At 41.4% G+C, this 21,377-nt stretch overlaps 1 protein-coding gene across 1 annotated transcript in view; it reads right to left on the minus strand.

Moving 5' to 3' along the window:
* Positions 1 to 4,041: 4,041 nt before the first annotated feature.
* Positions 4,042 to 21,377, minus strand: part of exoc6b (exocyst complex component 6B) — a 100,699-nt gene continuing 83,363 nt past the window's right edge. The window contains exons 16-20 of the mRNA XM_053343151.1: positions 19,046 to 19,157; positions 17,978 to 18,112; positions 17,361 to 17,553; positions 4,222 to 4,335; positions 4,042 to 4,064 (exon numbers count right to left, since the gene is read on the minus strand). Coding sequence (XP_053199126.1) covers positions 4,042 to 4,064; positions 4,222 to 4,335; positions 17,361 to 17,553; positions 17,978 to 18,112; positions 19,046 to 19,157 — 577 coding nt within the window. The remainder of the gene's footprint in view (positions 4,065 to 4,221; positions 4,336 to 17,360; positions 17,554 to 17,977; positions 18,113 to 19,045; positions 19,158 to 21,377) is intronic.

The raw sequence follows: 21,377 nt of genomic DNA on the forward strand, positions 1-21,377 counted from the left end.
AGCTAATATGAGTGATTAAAGCGAGCATGTTTTGAACTAGCTAGCATGTTAGTGGTTAGCTAGCATCACGTAGCTCGGAGCTAAATGTACTAAGATGCTTTAAAGCTATGTCGCTGCGTCTGTAAAACACAGAACTAACTTAAATCTTTACTTTTATACTTTATTACATCCTGGTTTGTTCATGTTTTTACAGTCTGGCTCTCTGTTAAACCAGGCTGGAAACGATGTGTTATTTTCTTGGCTATCATACAACACATTAATTTCATTGCTGTGAAAGTGATGCATTTGTAAAAATATAAAAAAAAAATAATATGAGAAATGGTTAACCTCCCTTTTCCTGTTCCTGTAAAATCCCTCCCTGATCCAAAATCACATATCAAGGGGAATTTAACGAATTAATTTGTGAAGTCGGAGACTGAAACTCACATTACACATTAATTAAAATTATTTTGCTTTCATTACGAACCAATTTTGTTCAATCATTTAAACATTTTTAGTGACATACATTAATATTTCCTTTGTTCTCCAGGCAAAACAGCTCAACTTGCTACCACTCTTAATGAACCTAACCCCTCCCCCCCCCCCCCCCCCCTTCTCTTTTCAGGAGATCCATAAAAAATTCATCTTATTTAACACAACAAACCCGACAGCAGCAGAAAGATCCCATTGTAGCTGTAAGAGTAAGAGAGTGTGTGTGAGTGAACTAAGGTCCACCTCAGGAAAAGAGTCTGGAGCGCAGTTCATTTAAAAGGCAGCCGTTCACCTCAAAGGGGAGAGGGGTGAGGGTGGGTGGGTGGGTGGGGGGGGGCAAAATCAAATTACACACACGGTGCACACGTGCGAGCACATATGTCGGATAAAACACACACCTACAACTGGCCGGATATCCTCCCAGTACGATCCTGGCCTCTGAACTCTTTACACACACACACACACACACACACACACACGTAGAGACACACACACACACACAACCCCAGGGGTCAATTATAATAGGGTGAGATTGAGCGTGAAATGGGCTAATTCTATTTACATGTCTCGAACCTGCGCTGACTGACACACACACAAACACGCAGGTAGGTCTCGCCTGACAGAAAACGGCCGTTGTCTCCAGAGTTCAACGCAGACAACTGGGAACGATTAGCCTGAGGCGCGGCGGAGGGAGGGGAGAGGGAAGAAAGGAGGGAAGGAGAGAAGGAGTAGAGGGAGGGAGGGAGGGAGGGAAAGTAAAGATAGGAAAAGGAGAGGAAAGTAAAACAAGAAGGATTTCAAGAAGACACAGATAAGTGATGCTCCTCTGTTTTTATTCCTAAAGCTCTCACTCCTCTCATCTTCATCCCTCCATCCATGCTGCTAACGAGAGACGTTTATCAAAAAAAAAGTGGGGGGTAGGGGAGGAGGGGGGGGGGGCTCATTAAAAGCTACTCAAGCTCCTAACGGCTGAACAAATAGACAAGAGAGAGAAAGAAAGCAGGCGGAGAGGTGGAGGAGGGAAAGAGAAAAAAAAAAAGAGTGTGAGATGGAAAAGGGATGGAGATGGAGATGGAGAGTGGCGGGGTCAACGCTGAGAAAAGCTCGTCTTCCCTATTCGAAATAATCAAAGAAGAGAGAGAGAGAGAGAGAGAGAGAGAGAGAGAGAGGGAATAATGAATGAATGAGCGAAGGAGAAGGAGGAGGAGGAGGAGGAGGAGGAGGAGGAGGAGAGGAAGGAAAAGGAGGAGTAATGAGAGGAATGCAGACAGATGTGAATGACAGTAAAATATGTTAATAAACTTCGTACATGTCTCGTTCTCTTGGTCCGATTCCCGAAGAAACAGTCGAAAATTGACACTGAGGGGCGTTAATCTGTTTGTTTTCTTTCAAATGTCGTCCAATTAAATAAAGACATATGATGTGAAAGTGATCTTTAACCCTTAAACAGACAACGTGCACCAGGAGATACAGACTCTTTAACCTTCTTGTTGTCCTCCCGGGTCCTTCCTCTGTCCTTCCTTCCTTCCTTCCTTCATCTGTCCTTCCTTCCTTCCTTCCTTCCTTCCTTCCTTCCTTCCTTCCTCAGATCTAAGTTCAGCTGTTAGGGTAAATGTTCCCTCCTTCTGTCCTTTCTTCCTTCCTTCATCTGTCCTTCCTTTCTTTCTTCCTTCCTTCCTTCCTTCCTTCCTCCCTCCCTCCCTCCCTTCCTCCCTCATTTCCTTCCTTCTTCCTCCCTACTTCCTTTCCTTCCTTCTTCCTCCCTTCCTTCCCTTCCTCCCTCCTTTCCTTCCTTCTTCCCTCCATTCCTTCCTACCTTCTTTCCTTCCTCCATCCTTCCTTTCCTTCATTCTTCCCTCCTTTCCCTCCTTTCCTTCCTTCATTCCTTCCTTCAGGTGCAAATGACATAACTAGTAAGGCCTGTTTAAAGGTAGGGTTGGTAATGTTGGAAAGCTAGCAAGAGAGCTAGCAAGATTTGAAAATAGCACCTCCTCCTGCCTCCTCTAAGTTCCACCCCGCTGCTCCCCCTCCCGTCAGTGAGTCCGTCCAAGCCACGCCCCCCACAAACTGGAACGCGCACACTGCTGCAGGGAGGAGAGGAGAGCTACGAGCTAACCATTTCCAAGTATTTTGGACAACAACCAAACAGTCTCATGTCTCATTTACCTGTAAGTAAACTATATTATTATGTTTTTTGTTTGTTTTATAGCACATCAGTCTGTGCAGATTCAGATCCGGGACCTGGGTCTGAATCTGCTGAATCTCCCCAAGGATACGGCTGGATTCAGACCCATCAGCTAAATTACATTGTAATAATTGTTACGTGTTTTTCACTGACAAACGTGTATTTTATGTTTTTATTAGTCACGTAGCATATCTGCTATGTTTTTTATTGACAATTATGCAGGGTGATGCAGAAGTGTTAGGAAAGTAAATTTGGGCCAATATCTCAATTTTACTATAAAACTTAGACACTTATGCTACTAGGCTAACGCTATGTTTGTTGTTTCATTGTTAGAGTTTACACGATGAGAGCACTAGCTCAGACCCGAGCTACAGTCCTGAACTGAGCACGTCTTCAGCTCCAAGGGGACGCGGTCGTGCTAGAGCCAGAGGAGGCCGTGCTAGAGGGGGTGCAAGGGGCAGAGGCCGAGGAACTTGAGGTCAAGGACGTGGAGCAAGCCGGACTGCGACCGGAGAGCTTTTACAAGATGAGGATATTCAACGAGTGGAGAATCTGCAAGCTCAAAGAATTGCAGATGAGCAGGTAGCCTTTCTAAAATAGCCTCTTTTTTCCTGATCTCAACATTATGAAGAACTGTAAACAATGACCTGCCATTTACTGTAAACACAACACTTCTGAGTTTATTGTCATTCATAAACTGTTAAAGAATATAATACTATAATATAAACACATGAAACTTTTAACTCTGGTCCGGCAACATACCAAAAATATAATAAATGAAATTACAATATTAGTAATAATAAAAGGACAAGATGGTGAGAGTCTAATCTTCTTGATGATCTATTTTTTACAGGCTAGAATTGAACGACTGAGATTGGAAGAATCTCATCAGTTGCTTCAGATCAAGAGACCCAAGCCTCATGTTTGATGTCCTGCAGATGCTCCTCCACCAGGCCCTCCAGCTCCATGTCTACCTACATGGTGTGTGTGCAGGAAGTGCCGTGAGATGCCCACAGATCTAGAAAAAAAGTGCTGTGGGCAACAACCTGCTTCCTAACCCTAACCCTCACCTGGAAGTATACATTTTACATTTTACATTTGGTCTTTTGTTATTTATATTTTGTCAGTTTTTAATAAAAAATTTGAAAATGATGAATGCCTTTCATTTGACTATTTCTGCAACAGAAGCAATATATTTTCTCACCACCACATTAAAAATAAGTGATTACAGAATAATTACAACAAAATTTGTATAACCCTTTTTATTGTTACATAAATAATCTGTACATTTTCAACATGAGTGTATCTACACATTGGAAAAGGTGTTTCCAGGTAAGGCAGACAGGTCAGGCTGTGTGTAGGGAGTATTTGTCAGCGGTGGTGATCTACTCCTTTGGCAGTGATTTACCTTTAGGAAGAATATCACAATTACACATCTGACAATAATGAATACATTTTTGAGATAATCAAAGAATAAGAATACTTAGAGCTTTATTTACCATTTATTTTGCACATAATTATGTTAGAAATTCTTCATCAAACTACAATATTGTAAGAAAACTCACCTAGGCCTCTGCTGAGTTGGGTCTGCAAAAGCTCCTGTGTGCTTTTGAGCTTACTAGAGGTGTCAACGAGGGGGGTAGCTGCAGTAATGGCTGGGCTGGGGGAGGGACAGATGTCTGCTCAAACCAGTTGAAGAATTAACATCATCTCATCGCGTCATCTCTGTGAAGATTACAAAATTAGAAAATACTGTCAACATACATTTACCCTTCATTCATAGAGGACAAAACACAGAACTTTTTATATGTAGAAATAGAAGTCTTGGGTTTGGCAGTTGGACCAAAGGAGCATAAAGATTGATATAAACTGTTGAGAAGATCCTCAGTTTGTTTCTATCCTCTCTGCATAGCATCTACCAGAGTATAGTCCATAGACAAGCTTGTAGCATGATCAATTACTCCACCAACACCACACAGAGTTAGAGGTACAACTTATGCTAGCTGTGTTTTATTTTAGTGTTGATGGTTGTTGTTGTTGATGTTAACAACTCAGTGTGAAGTGCTGGACCTCCTAAGGTGAAGGACAGGTTTTATCCTCAGGCCATCATATTTCTCAAAATATCTAATCACTAATGTGTACTAATATGTAATCTGTATAATGATATAGCAGATATCACTGATAACACATATTGTATGTGCAATAATGCTGTTTTCTGAAGTACCTCAAATGGCACTTTGAGGCACATAAAACAGAAAAAGCTAGATATGAAAGACAGATATTTATATCCCAAAGACATATTCATAGCAGCAGCAGCAAGTTGAACTCACCAGTCGGACAGAGACTCAGAAACAATAGTTGAACTGGAGGGAGAGTAGGTCTCATCAATCCGTGTTTAGACGGTGTCGAAGTTGATCGGTCCTTCTCATGGCTATGAAAACATAGATGAGCTACATCACCACAGTTGTAAAGTGTAAAAGCCAATATACGTAGGTCTTTTTATCACAATAATAATGCAGACACTGAAGACTAGGGTACAGTAATATCTTTAAAATTAATATACTAGTATAATCTATTCAATACTGGCGTCACCGACCCGTTTTAAACACACAGCAAAGCTAATATTAGCATTACGCTAATACAAGCTACAAAAGTAGCTACGTTAGCATAACTTACATATATATAACAAATCCTCCCCGAAGCAAAACAAATCATTACCTGTCCAACAGAAAGAGAGCAACCTCGGCATCACTGTTCAGGCCCTTCAGATCCCTCAGTTGTCTCCACCGCTCAAATGCTACTCCGATGTTGATTCTTGTTTGACCTCTTGCTTTATCAAGTGACTTTTTAGTAGCTGTCCTTTCCTCCTCAGGCTTTCTCTTTCTTCCCTTTGTCTCTGGACGAGCCGTTACAAGTAGACGTGCAAGTGGTATTTTCTCAGCCATTGCTCTTAAATAAATATTACATCCGTATTCGGTAGTTCTGCAGAGAGGTGTGCTGGTTTTTCTGGCGACTGCGAAAGATGAAGGCTGTGCACGCGCGCAGTAGGCAGGGAGAGAGGGGGGCGGGGCGTAGACTGTATGCGGAAGCAAAACTAGACATGAAGGCACCTGATTGGTTTTTTCTGTTCGCACCGAACGGCTCGGATTGGTCGGGGTTTTATCAGTTTTGTGGCCGCTACAGAGCTCTGATTTTCTCCGTTCCTTTTTCTAAAGCCATAATGTATTGATACCTTTCATAATAGAAGGACCATTTCTCCCAGTATAACAAAAAGTGTTTCTGAACAAGATTACCAACCCTACCTTTAAGGGTTAATAGGAACAAAGCCACAGAGGATTACCACCTACTCCGCTAACCCCAACCCTTAGCCTCCTTTAAATAAATGTTTTAATACCCATAACCTCACATTTCTGGTTTTAACCACTTTATATTATAGTGATGTTATTCCATTATTCATTTATTCTATTTTATTAATCTTTTATTATCTTGTATTTTATTGGGGGTATTCTGATTTTTTATATTTTTATCCAACCTCTATGTATGAAAAGTCTGATTGATTGAAACCAAATTGTACGTATATGTATCTGAATGCTCCTGAAAATGTCAAATGGTGTAACCACAAAAGAATAATTATTACATGGTTTATCCACCTAGAAAGAAAGAAAGAAAGAAAGAACAAGAAGTTGGAGGAGGAAAGAAAAAGAAGGAAAGACAGACAGACCCTCCCTCCTTCTTTTCCTCCTTCCTTCCTTCCCTTCCTTCCTCCCTCCTTCCTTCTTTATTCCTCTTTTCCTTTCTCCCTCCCTCCCTCCTATCTTCCTTCCTTCCTTCCTTCCTTCCTCCTTTTTTCCTCTGTCCTTCTTTCCTCCCTCCTACCTTCATTCATTCCTTTCCTTCCTTCCTTTCCTTCCTCCCTCCCTCCCTTCCTTTCCTTCCTCCTTTCCTTCCTCCCTCCCTCCCTTCTTCCTTCCTTGACTCGAGGACAACAGGAGGGTTAATAAGCTGAGCTCAACTAAGACTGCTAACTCTGAACTCTCCATCAGAAATCACTTCCATGGATCAGAAAGCTTGAGGCAGAATCATTCCTGTTGAGATGATCTGCTTCCAGTAATCAAGCTCTGGTCTCTGCTTACGGAGCTCGTTCTGGGTCGGGTCCAACAGTGTCGAGCTTTAAACTGGTGGGAGTAGAGTTGAGCTTTGGGGTATTTAAGTATTTCACTGATCTGGCAGCTCACCTTATCTGTGAGGGAGATGCAGATATATAGCGACCTCGGATCTCTGACAACCAGCAGCTGTAATCCAGCAATTACACCACAGGACGGATCAGGGCCAGCGAGTCGCGCCAAAACTATAGATTAGCTATAAAAACATAAATTATTAAATAGTAGTTACATTTACTATATTCAGTGAGAAACTTAAAATACAAAGAATTATAAAAGGTGAGAAACCAGATAACTACAGTTGGTGATGTGTACTGTAGTTTTTAAAACAGCCAATGATATTAATTTAATATTAAAGCCGTTTAACCTTCCTGTCGTCCTCCCGGGTCAAATTGACCCCGTCTGTTTTGACCCTTCCTTCCTCCCTTCCTCTTTTGCTTTCTCCATCCCTCCTACCTTCCTTCCTCCCTTCCCTCCTTCTTTCCTTCCTTCTTCCCTTCCTTCCTTCCATCCTTTCCTCCCTCCCTCCTTTCCTTCCTTCCTTCCTTCTCTTCCTCCCTCCCTCCTCGAGGACAACAGGAGGGTTAATAACTTTATTTACATGTGATAAATAAACTACATATATATTTTATTATAATTGAGGAATGAAGAAAAAGAAACTAATTTGAGCCGATTTAAGTGATAAATCTAAACCGGACAGACGTGATTACGATGAGCGTTATCCACTGTATTTAATACTGTAGAGAAATATTGAAAACAAACTTGATTGATTTTGGCTTCAGGATCAAGACAGACGCTGTGAGAGTCAAATTTAAACCACGACAACAAACTGATAGACGCCGTAACTCTTAAAATTAACTGATAACTTTCTCATTTGAGTCAATAATATAAAAAATATTGTTAATACCAGCTTTTAAAAATTTACTTTTCTGAGGTTTTAATCACGTTTTAAGATATGGCAACCATTTCTTGATCACATCACACCGCAGAGAGGACCCTCATGACACCTCGATATCCCGATTATGTTTGAACATTTATTTCTCTATAATTTATATAAATAAGTATAATTTTATACAGTCACGGATGGCCATAGAAACTGTTGTTATACTGTAGAGTACAGCTTTCACCCTTTTTCTTTTTTCTTCTATCTTTCCTTTTTTTTCCCCCCTAACCTGCTTTGGGGGAGGGGGTGGGAAGGAGGGGGTAATTGTTTGGGTTGTTATGTACCTGGATGTTTTTTAAAATGAATAAATGAAGTACTTAATAAAAAATAAAAAAAACAAGTTTTAACCCTTAAACAGGCCTTACTAGTTATGTCATTTGCACCTCAAGTAAGGAAGGAAGGAAGGAAAGAAGGAAGGAAGGAAGGAAGGAAGGAAGAAGGAAGGAAAGGAGGAAGGAAGGGAAGCAAGGGAGGAAGAAGGAAGGGAAGGAAGGAGGGAGGAAGAAGGAAGGAAAGGAGGAAGGAAGGGAAGCAAGGGAGGAAGAAGGAAGGGAAGGAAGGAGGGAGGAAGAAGGAAGGAAGGAAGGAAGGAAGGAAGGAAGAAAGAAAGGAAGGACAGATGAAGGAAGGAAGAAAGGAAGGACAGATGAAGGAAGGAAGAAAGGACAGAAGGAGGGAACATTTACCCTAACAGCTGAACTTAGATCTGAGGAAGGAAGGAAGGAAGGAAGGAAGGAAGGAAGGAAGGACAGATGAAGGAAGGATGGATGGATGGAAGGAAGGAAGGACAGATGAAGGAAGGATGGAAGGAAGGAAGGACAGATGAAGGAAGGAAGGAAGGAAGGACCCGGGAGGACAACAAGAAGGTTAAAGAGTCTGTACCTCCTGGTGCACGTTGTCTGTTTAAGGGTTAAGATGCTTCAACCTGATTCGAACCATCCTCTCCCAAACTTAACACAACAACAAAACAAATACCCAAACCTATGCCTCTGTGGTCCGAGACAGGAAGTGACCTCATACTAAAACATGTATCTTCAAGGTAAATCAATCTGCCTGTGTGTGGCCGCGTACACGACTCCAGCAGTGGAGCTCATTTAGCCACACTGGAGCTCAATATCGACGATGGCAATGCGATGATTTTGACGAAGGCGGAAAAGCTACTTAATACCTCTCAGCTATATTAAAGGGTTAGTTCACATAGTTTGTGAGGGGTATTTCTACATCTGAGGCGGTTTGACTTCATGTTTGTGCTAAATTTAAATCGGGGGACTTATGAAGAAAAGACTGTTGACAAATTTCTTTTAACAACCGAGAAGCTCATATGTGAAAGTGTTCAGTGTATTAACAGATTGATGTTGCATCTAAAACTTGGACTCAGTTTGTTTTGAAGCACTCCCACCTGACTTCCAGCATTCGGCTCCCTCTTTCGTAATGCTAGAAGCAGGTTGAGCTTAAAAAAGGAGACGCAAACAGCACCGTCAAGTCAGCGTTTCATAAAAAAAAAAAAAAAAAAATCAAAAAAACGCTATAGCGCAATGATTCACAACTCCTGGAAGGGATTCGACACGGTGTATAATGTGCTCTGCGTCCATCCAGAAACCTGTCAGTCACATGAGCAGCTAGTCAGGGGCAGCCAAATGTCAAGAGGTGGGATCACCACACACACACACAAAAAAAAAAGATACTGACGTGGGACATACTTCTTGAGTCCGGTTCACCTCTGACGAAATCTGTGACAGTTAATATGAAAGTACTCCGAAGTTGAATCTGAGGGGTTACAGGTGTTTATACTGATTTATGACTTGGAAAAACTAAAAAAAAAAGAAAAAAGAAAAGAAAAGAAGGGGAATCTACTTATGTGTGTTTGGTGGGCTTTAACATTCGCACAGTCAAGACTCGGTAAAAGACAAGGCAAGAGAGCAGCTCCAGGTTTTTTTTTTTTTTTTTTTTTAAGGCTTGTGGAACAATCGCCGCATTTGCTGCATTACGGAAGGTATTTGTTCATGTCACTCAAGAAACACCACAAAAATGAAGTCTGGATTTTTTTTTTTTTGTAGATGGGAGGAGGGGGGCCATTTTTTTGTGAGTTTTCTCTATGACTGTATGCTGTAACCTTGAAACACACACACACACACACACACACACACACACACACACACACACATAAAGAGCCAGTGCAAGCAACTTCACCTCAACAGCTTAAAAAAACACATTTAATCTGACAGACACCAGGGTTGGAAATTTCCTTTTGTCTAGAGAACAGCGAAAGGTAAATACATCTTTTCATTGGCGTTTTAAAAAAAAAACACAACTATTACATTATGGGACTAAAAATGAATCAACGGGGGCAAGAAAGCAAAACACCAGACGTGCTCTCATCGTCATCTTTCTGCCTTAAAATTGAACTATTTTACTGCTTAAATACATTTTTAGATGTCAGAATGGGTCAAGTAATTTTCGTTCAAGGGGCACATACAGCGTGTGGGCCGGACCAATAGAAAAATGGAAGGGAGGAAGGAAGAAAGGACAGAAGGAAGGAAGGGAGGAAGGAAGGAAAGAAAGTAAAGGGATTAGGAAGGTAAGGAAGGAGGGAAGGAAACAAAGAAGGAAAGAAGTAAGAAAGGAAAAGAATACAAGGAAGGAATGACGGATGGAAGGATGGAGGAAAGAAGGAAGGAAGGAAGGTAGGAGGGAAGGAGGAAAGAAGGAAGGAGAGAGGGAGAAAGGAAAAGAGGAAGGAAGGAAAGAAGGACAGAGGAAAGAAGGAAGGGAGGAAGGTAGGGGGAGGAAAGAAAGGGAGGAAGGAAGGAAGGAAGGAGAAGAAAGGAAAAGAAGATGAAGGAAACATGGAAGGAAGGAAGGACAGAGGGAAGGAAACAAAGAAGGAAAGAAGTAAGAAAGGGAGGAAGGAAAGAAGGACAGAAGGACAGATGACAGGAGGGTATAGGAAAGAAAAGAAGACAGGATTCCTTCGTGGGGGGCCGGATTGGACGCCTTGGCGGGCCGTTTCTGGCCCACGGGCCTCATGTTTGACATCCCTGGTCTAAATGATTTGCGGTGAAGTGTCATATAGACTAAGACTGAGCAGGTGGTTGGTTATAATCTCCCTCCCTGGTTCGGACATTTTTTTTTTTAGGGGGGGGGGGCACAAGAACACAAATCCAAGCAAACGTGCATCACTCCCTTTAACATGCTGTTTTTTGTCATCTCTCAAAGTTTAAGGGGAGGAGGGGTTGGGGGAGGGGGGTTGGAGGAGGGTGGGGGGGGGGTGGGGGGGTTAAAAAGGTCAGTCAGGTAGCTGTTGAACATCACTCTGTTACTTTTTCAGCAACCCCAAAAAATACTCACCGGTAACGTAGCATGTTCTACGGGCGTTCCCTACGGCAAGAAAACATAAACCGGAACATTAAGTGGATGGAGCCGAGTTGAGCTGGAGGCCACGTTGGAAATAAAAGTTTGTCAATCAAATCAATGCCAGCAACTTTTTCCACCTTTTAAAAAAAACCAATATTTATTGCACCACTGGGCCTTTTTTGAGATAATGCGAATTTTGGCTTCGTCTGGCTAGAACTCGGTTGGACGTTGGACGCCCCAGACGAAAAGAAGCCGCCGCCAAATTGTCTCGGCGCACGGCAGAAAGCTGATAAAAAGAGGAGGGGGGGGGAAAGGGAGGGGGGGGGCTTAGAAGAACACCGTCCAGGTTCTCCTCTCTAATGTTCACATGAGGAGGGAAGGAAAGACAAAAGGAAGGAAGGAAAAGACGATGAAGGAAAGAGGAAAGATGGGAGGAAGGAAGGATGGAGGGAAGGAAGGAAAAGATGATGAAGGAAAGATGGAAGGAAGGAAGGAAAAGAAGATGAAGGAAAGATGGAAGGAAGGAAGGATGGAGGGAAGGAAGGAAGGAAGGAAGGAAGGTAAAGAATACAAGGAAGGAATGAAGGAAGGAATGAAGGATGGTAAGGAAGGAAGGAAGGTAGTAAGGAAGGAGGGAAGGAAACAAAGACGGAAGAAGTAAGAAAGGAAAAGAATACAAGGAAGGAAGGAAGGAAGGTAAGGAAGGAGGGAAGGAAACAAAGACGGAAAGAAGTAAGAAAGGAAAAGAATACAAGGAAGGAAGGAAGGAAGGACGGAAGGAAGGAAGGACGGAAAAGGGATAAGGAAGGAAAGGAAGAAAGGAAAAGAATACAAGAAAGGAAGGAAGGAAGGACGGAAGGAAGGAAGGAAGGAAGGAAGGAAAAGAAGATGAAGGAAAGATAGAAGGAAGGAAGGAAGGACGGAGGGAAGGAAACAAAGACAGAAAGAAGTAAGAAAGAAAAGAATACAAGGAAGGAAGGAAGGAAGGAAGGTAAGGAAGGAGGGAAGGAAAGACAAAAGGAAGGAAGAAAGGAAGGAAGGAAGGAAGGACGGAGGGAAGGAAACAAAGACGGAAAGAAGTAAGAAAGGAAAAGAATACAAGAAAGGAAGGAAGGAAGGACGGAAGGAAGGAGGGAAGGAAAGACAAAAGGAAGGAAGAAAGGAAGGAAGGAGGGAAGGAATGAAGGAAGGAAGGAAAGGAAGGAGGGAAGGAAAGACAAAAGGAAGGAAGGAAGGAAGACAGGACGGAAGGAAGGAAGGACGGAAGGAAGGAAGGAAGGACGGAAAAGGGATAAGGAAGGAAAGGAAGAAAGGAAAAGAAGACAAGGAAGGAAGAAAGGAAAAGAAGACAAGGAAGGAAAGAACTGACTAGAACTCGGTTAAACGTTGGACGCCCCAGACAAAAAGAAGCCGCCGCCAAATTGTCTCGGCGCACGGCAACAAGCTGATAAAAAAGGGAGGGGTTGGCTTACTGGGGATCCTGGATCCTGGATCGCCCGTCGGGTTAGAAGAACACCGTCCAAAAATCCTCCTCTCTAATTTTCACATGATTGTTTTCACTCCCGAGGCCTTTTCATACCTTTCCACCCCCGCCCCCCCCCCCCGTTCCATCTTTAAACCTGAGCTCAATTCGATTAGTGCGATGGCTAAATACTCATAAAAACTCCTGAGTGGTATTATTAGGTCTTGGATGGGGCAAAGGTTTTCCTCTCCAGTGAGAACAAGGATGATGAATATATATGTGTGTGTGTGTGTGTGTGTGTGTGTGTGTGTGTGTGTGTGTGTGTGTGTGTGTGTGTGTGTGTGTGTGTGTGTGTGTGTGTGTGTGCTCTAAAAAAAGTTGTTGAAGAAATGTGAGCCTGCAGAGTTTTTTTTTTTCAGTCCAGCTGCATTTAGAGCCGTTACAGCGACCGCAGAGTGTGCCAGATAGCTAGCTTGAATGTTGCTGTGTCACAGTGGGCCTTCACTCCATAAATATCTATGACAGGTCAGTGATCTGTGTGTTTGGGTTTTCAGTGGGCTTATTGTTAGTTGCATAACATTTCAGGATTTTATTTTATTTATTTTAATTTTTTTTCTTCTTCTTCTTCTTCCACCCCAAATAAAAAAAAACCTCAAACAATCATTTACTGCTGGATTACTGGTTTCTCTCCAATATCTGTCATCCACCTTAAATCTTTTCTGGCTTCATCCCCCTCTGAGTTCCTCCCCAGACTCTCACTCTGGTCTGAAACATACTGTGTTTATCCTCTCTAGACGCTTGATGACGACTGATTTTAACAAATAAAATGTATAAATGTCTGCAGTAGGAGCTGTGATCAGTGGTGGAAGAAGTATTTAGATCTTTTATTGAAGTAAAAGTACCAATACAGCAACGTAAAAATACTTAACGAGTAAAAGTACTGCAAGATAAGTCTAATTTAAGTGAAAGTACTGCAGTATTATTAGTGATGTAGCATGCAGTATAGTAGTGATATATTATTATATATGACATCATTAGATTATTAATAGTGAAGCATCAGTGTTAGAGCAGCATGTTACTGATGTAGCTGCTGGAGGTGGAGCTAGTTTACACTACTTTATATACAGTTAGCTAGTTTACACTACTTTATATACAGTTAGCTAGTTTACACTACTTTATATACAGTTAGCTAGTTTATACTACTTTATATACAGTTAGCTAGTTTATATTACTTTATATACAGTTAGCTAGTTTATACTACTTTATATACAGTTAGCTAGTTTATACTACTTTATATACAGTTAGCTAGTTTACACTACTTTATATACAGTTAGCTAGTTTACTCTACTTTATATACAGTTAGCTAGTTTATACTACTTTATATATAGTTAGCTAGTTTACACTACTTTATATACAGTTAGCTAGTTTACTCTACTTTATATACAGTTAGCTAGTTTACGCTACTTTATATACAGTTAGCTAGTTTACTGTACTTTATATACAGTTAGCTAGTTTATACTACTTTATATACAGTTAGCTAGTTTATACTACTTTATATACAGTTAGCTAGTTTACACTACTTTATATACAGTTAGCTAGTTTACACTACTTTATACACAGTTAGCTAGTTTACACTACTTTATATACAGTTAGCTAGTTTACACTACTTTATATACAGTTAGCTAGTTTACACTACTTTATACACAGTTAGCTAGTTTACACTACTTTATATACAGTTAGCTAGTTTATGCTACTTTATATACAGTTAGCTAGTTTATGCTACTTTATATACAGTTAGCTAGTTTATGCTACTTTATATACAGTTAGCTAGTTTATGCTACTTTACATACAGTTAGCTAGTTTATGCTACTTTATATACAGTTAGCTAGTTTATACTACTTTACATACAGTTAGCTAGTTTATACTACTTTACATACAGTTAGCTAGTTTATACTACTTTATATACAGTCAGGGGTGGCTTAAAAAAAGTAGAAGCACCTGCTTTCAAATATTGATCCACTTCAGATTTTGAACCAGTGCACCTTTATTACAGAGGTACTGTATGTGCAGTATGATACGTAATCACAACAGTAAAGGAGTACTGGCACTAGTAATAATACAGCATCAGTAGCAGCAGTAAAACTATTTCTATTTCTGTTTAATAATGTTTGATTCTTTGATTTCACCGCCTGCTGTCCACTCTCCTCCCTTCAGTAGTATCCAATTCATTTCTGTGTAACTCTACTCCTTTATATGATCACCACATTGTATTTTAGGAGGGTCATACCACCCAGGTTTTTAGATCCATAGCATCTGATCTACTTAGGAGGCCCCACACTGTGCATGTATGTGTGTGTGTGTGTGTGTTAAAGTGTGTGTGACGGGGTCATGTCCGGGGCTCGTGGGGGTGAAGGAAAAGCTTCTTAGAAGTGCTGGAAAACACTTAGCTCAACCACCGTGTGTGTGTGGCCTTATGGCCTTGTGACCCGCTTTGACCAAATCTGTGTGTGCAATCATCTTAAAACAAGTGTGTGTGTGTGTGTGTGTGTGTGTGTGTGTGTGTGTGTGTGTGTGTGTGTGTAGTAAGTTTATGCCTGTGCATGAATTTGCTAAAAAAAAAAACTGTTTTACAAGAAGCGAGTAGGAACGTGGATTGTTTTGGACAGTGTGTGAAAACTTAAGCAAAGAAATAGTTTCATAGTTCACTGATTTTAAAATTATGTTTTTTTGGGCTGAATTCGTCGAGCTTTGACTCAATAACACTTTTAATTGTGGATTAATATTAAGATCTACGAGTTCCATGTGTGCTCAGGGTCAAATTAACCTGAACAGTAAAAATAAACTTTTAAAAAGACAAAGTTTTAGTGAGGAACACATATCGGAAACCTTCACCTCTGTCCAGTTTGCTGCTCGATATTTCCATGAGAAACTAGTTTTTTATTATAAACATTCATCCCTCACTTTTATTTCTTGACCAGCCAGCTCGCCTATGTTTTAAATAAAAGCTACCACAGACGCCTGACAATGTGGGTGCGGGTGATGAATGGTGTTAAGTCAAATTTGAGTCTCATACAAGGAGCCAACTGGCCTTTTCGAATGATGGTCACATGGTCGTTTTTTAAGCTAGCAACAAAAAAAAAAGGCTGACAGCTGAGGTGATGAATAGAGCTAAAGGATTATACCATTAATTAAATGTGAAATGTCATCAATAACAGCTGCTTCAATGATTAATAATGTGGAATATCAGCATAGTGAGATAATACCACGGAGGCTTTTATAGCAGAAGAAGAACTGACGAAGCTTCTTGTGTTTTTCTCTGAAATCATTTATGCGTGTGTAATGTCATTTTGGGTTTCGGGGGCTGTAGAGTCAATGAGCCGGTGTATAATCTGGTGCTGCTGACCCGACAGGCTCACCCTTTAATGAGCTCAACGGGCCCCATGTTAACGATCTAACCCGTAACGAGCTGATACTATAACGAACTAAAGCAGATTGTCCTGCCCTGTGATGTCTCATATGCTAACATGCAGAGAGGCTGGTGAGGGAGCTTATATAAAACACACATTTACACACACACACACACATACACACACATACACACTCCTTAAATGTGATGATGTAAACGTGATACAGCAATTTAAATGCTAGTTTCACGTGTCAATTAGTGACATTTAAAAACATATTTCTAATGTAAATCCACTGGCTATAAAGATGATTTAAAACTTTTTATATGTAACAATAATTACATTATCGACTTATCGTACAGTAACGTAATTATCCAGATCATCATGTCTACATATCAACTTATCGTACTTTTCACCAGCACATATATTAGAGGGACCAAATTTAACAATTGAGACCATAACGACTCAATAAGAGAAACAGTTGATTTAGAAAACTTGATGCTTTTCAATTGGAGCCAGAGTTTCATTTTGGAGCCAGCAGCTACGTAGCGGTATTATTATCGACTTATCGTACAACAATGTAATTATTCGCATCATCATGTCTACATATCAACTTATCGTACTTTTCACCAGCACATATATTAGAGGGCCCAAATTTAACAATTGAGGCCATAATGACTCAATGAGAGAAACCGTTGATTTAAAAAAGTTGACGCTGTTTGAATTTGGAGCCAGCATCTACATAGCGGTATTATTATCGATTTATCGTACAATAACGTTAATTATCGTCATCATCATGTCTTTATATGGACTATTGTCACACTTCACATTAGCAGCTAAGAGGCTATTTCATGTCACCTTGGCTAAGTGAGTAGTTGCTGCCTCTAAGAAAATTAACAAATCAACTAAATTTGAGCAAGTTAACAAAATCGGGCCATATAGTTGTAATTACGGTAGACTAAAGGCACTCGTTCGGATTTTATTGGGCTGCCGTATTTGCTGTATTAACAGTGCAACTTCATTTTAAAAGGCAGCTTTCTCTCCTAGAGCATGCTCCGCTCCGCTGCTGTAACGCTCCCAGTGTGAGTTGACGCTGGGCAGAGGACAGAGCTAAACTGTAGCACAGCCGTTCCGTGCCGCTGACGGACCCGGTGGAAATCCCCAGTAAAAGAGGAAAGTGCAACATTTTGGGAAATATGCTTCATATTAACACATAGAAATAAAAGTAGTATTGATCCTCTCAATCACAAGGGAAGGGGTATTTACCAAAATGTTGAATTTTTGCTGTAACTTTCACACATGAGCATATAGTGTTTAAATTCTGTGTCTCTGAGTGTGTGTGTGTGTGTGTGTGTGTGTGTGTGTGTGTGTGTGTGTGTACTAACAGGCAGGTTGGTGAAGACGCTGAACGTGCTCTTCAGAAAAGCAATCAGGTCGATCAGGTAGTCGCTGGTATCCGGAGTCCCGCCCGTCCGCACCGCGGCCATCCAATCGTAATCGGCCAGCTGCAGGAACTGGTCGATCTTGGCGTTGAGGTTGGTGTAGATCTCCGCCTCCGCTGCGTGACGAGCGTCCTGCACGGAGACAGAGAGGTTACAAGTGTGTTTCATTTTGTGAGATGCTAAGCTGAGAATTCATCAATATATCAAATCTTAACTGCGTATCATAAGAAGGAAGCAGGAACAACGGACACAACAAATAATAAAAAACAAGAAGTGTGTGTGTGTGTGTGTGTGTGTGTGTGTGTGTGTGTGTGTGTTTGTGTGTGTGTCTGTGTGTGTGTGTGTGTGTATGTGTGTGTGTTGCATTGCAGCATAAAAACAATGAAAACCAGAAAGGAGGAGGACAATAAATTAAAGAAAAGCAGAGAGAAATAATTATGTTAAAAAAAAAAAAAAAGAAAAGGAGGAAGGACAAAGGGAATGAATGTGTGTGTGTGTGTGTGTGTGTGTGTGTGTATGTATGTGTGTGTGTGTGTGTGTGTGTGTGTGTGTTTACCTTAAAGGTGGAGGTGCCGTACAGCTTGGTGGCGTTGGCCGTGTCGGGAGGAACATTGGTGATGTTTGATATAAACTCCTCTAGGAAGTGGCAGCTCTGCTCCAGGTGGGTGGTGTTAATGATCACCTGCACCAGCTGGACGCAAGATATAACCAATGAGTTAAAAAAAAGAGACAAAAATCACCAAAAAAGGCATAAAAAAAGTAAAAATTAAAGAAACTGTTGAATATATTTGAGTTTTTTTATCATCTGCTTGAAAAAAAAGTGATAAATTCAGTGATTTTTGCTTTTATTTAAAGGAAGTTAATGCCATGAGATCAACTCAGTCATGTCTCTTTATATATTTATTAATTCATTGTTTTTATTCAATCATTAATTGTTCCTTGTGGAAAGTGTATAATGATGTGTTGGAGAAATGTGCTGCACAAATGTCTCATGAAGAGCAAAACAACAAAAGCCAAAAAAAAAAAAAAAAAGGGAGGCAGAAAGCAAAAACATATGTGTTCAATTTCCTCTTGAATTAATCTACTGACACATTTTTGTTTGTTATTTGTATCGTAATCCATAAATTTGGATATTTGTCTAGATGCTCGGCTCATTATTCTTTTAAATCAGCACAGCTTTCATTTATTAAATTAAGCTGAATTTTCCATGACACTTCGTCTTATCGTCGAGTTTCGTTCTTGTGGATGAATGAACTGTTTGGACTCTTCAAACAAACAGCACGGAGTGGAAGTGGAAAATAAAAATAATCATCATTCAGTATCCGAGTTCATCGTTCTGCACAGTTATGACAACAAAAACAAAAACAAAAACAACAACAGCAGCAGCAGCAGGTTGAAAAGAGGAAATGTGTGTTTTCTTGAGGCTAAATGAGCTGTAAATTCTGAGAATGACTGTTGCACTAAAGTTGTGTAAACAACATTAGCTTGTTCCCTATGGGAGAGATTATTATAAGCTTAAGGCTTAGGGGTTTTTTCACACATTGGAGAAACACACACACACACACACACACACACACACACACACACACACACACACACACACACACACACACACACACAGTACCTCTGCCAGGCCGACATTCTTCTTCTTAATGGCGTACTGCAGACAGTGGCTCAGGGTTCTGGTCAACAACAGATTTGTCGACTTGCGGATCATATCGTCTACTTCTGTGGAGCTGAGAACACACACACACACACACACACACACACACACACACACACACACACACACACATATAAACAAAGTGGAAGGCACAGACGAGAATCAATGACTGTACAAGAAACCAGTTTCTTCCATTTCTCGCAGAGAGCTGCTGCCTCTGAAAGCCAGTGCAAACAGTTTAAGTGAATTTCTCAGTCTGCGACTCTCTCCATTTGGAAAAAGTCTAAATGTCAGCCAACGTCAATGAAAACATTATCCTGTTATGAGCTGTCAGGCTCATTAGAAGCTTAACATTGTTTAAAATCTGCTGATAAACTTCACATCGATGACAGATACATAGCGCCATTAAAAACAAAACAAAAAGGCAGATCCTCAAATCACTCAAATGCCAACTAAATCAGACTCTTTGACTGCTCATTCATTTCAAAAGAATCCATGTTTTACCTTTTTGCCACCTCTACTGAAAATAGCAATCTTAATCTTTACCCAATCTTGTTCTCGACAGACTTTAAAAAGTCATAAAATTACCACCTCTGTGCAGCCAACGAGGCGTAGAGGAAGCCAGCAGGCTGTTAACTCTGAAACGAGCTCAAATTTCCTGTTAAAACAAATGTTTGATTGTGGATAATCAGACCCACTTACGAAATCTCTGACATACTATCGATTTTGTTATGTTTGAAATGTGGGTGATGTTTGGTGAAGAAACCCAGACGGCATTCTGCACAATTTTGGAAGTCCAGTCAAGTTTTTCATGGCAGCCGTGCATCTCCTTGGCAAAAGTGTCGCCTCTTGTTTAAGAAGCGGTTACGTCAAACTGCACAGAAAAAAAAAAAAAAAAGATTCGGGCGAGAGGTCAAACGCAACGTCGAAATCGCAGTCAGGAGGAGGTCAGTGGGAGAAGGAGGGGTGCAAATACACACACATGGTATCACAGTACAACAAACACACACACACACACACACACACACACACACACACACACACACACACACACACACACACACACACACCAAAAGGTTAAAGGGGGTCAAACACACATATCACGCAGAGGGAGAATCGACGGAAACGAAAGCGATCACTTTCTCCTGCTGCGGGATGATGAAGAGGAATCTGTGTGTGTGTGTGTGTGTGTGTGTGTGTGTGTGTGTGTGTTAGTGCGAGTTCGAATCCAGAGCCCTGTGGGTAACAAACACATTCCAACCAAATCAGTAAATTGTCTGCGCCTGGAATTCAACCTAAACACACACACACACACACACACACACACACACACACACACACACACACACACACACACACACACACACACACACACACACACGCACGCACGCACAAACACACACACACAGATATACGCACACACCGTGTCGCCTGAGGGAGAGAGAGCGAGAGCTGGAATTCCAAACTCACTCTGTTTCCAGAAAAGCAGAGGAATTCTAAAAACGTTCCGACAATTCGGAGCAGGGGGGAAAAATTCCTGGAGCGGCAGAAGTGCAGAGTGGACAAAAAAAAAAATTGGTGTGTGTGTGTGTGTGTGTGTGTGTGTCTGTGTGTGTGTGTGTGTGTGTGTGTGTTTTGGAGAGAGAGTGGCAAAAAGTCAATGTATGCTAGTGAACTCTGTAAACGCACACACACATACAAATATAGACACCGCCGCAGAATTCGGATTGAGTTTCATTATATTTATGCTTCCATCAGTCACAATAAATGCGCGGTGGTCGTTGCTGTCAAAGGGGGTGGGGGGGGGGGGGGGGGGGGGGGGTTGGGGAGGGTTGGGTGCCATCGCTGCAAGGCACGTTTACAGAGCAGTGAAGGATGGAGCGATGCATACGGAGGTATTTCCTAAAAATACACAAAACAGCAACAACAATGACACACACACACACACACACACACACACACAATAAAAAAAGAAAAAACTGGGGGACGGGGGGCGGGGAGGGGGGGTGCACGTAGCCAGGAAGCCACAGGTATGCACGTACCACAGGACACGAGACACACACTCTGGTCACTGTTGAGGAACATGCAAAAACACACACACACACACACACACACACACACACACACAGACACACACACACAGTGGCAGACACACACACACACACACACACACACAGTGGCAGACACACACACACACAGTGGCAGACACACACACACACACACACACACACACACAGTGACAGACACACACACACACACACACACACGCACACACACACTGTCCTAATACCAG

Source organism: Scomber japonicus, chromosome 22 (assembly GCF_027409825.1).
Source record: "Scomber japonicus isolate fScoJap1 chromosome 22, fScoJap1.pri, whole genome shotgun sequence".
Taxonomy (NCBI): domain Eukaryota; kingdom Metazoa; phylum Chordata; class Actinopteri; order Scombriformes; family Scombridae; genus Scomber; species Scomber japonicus.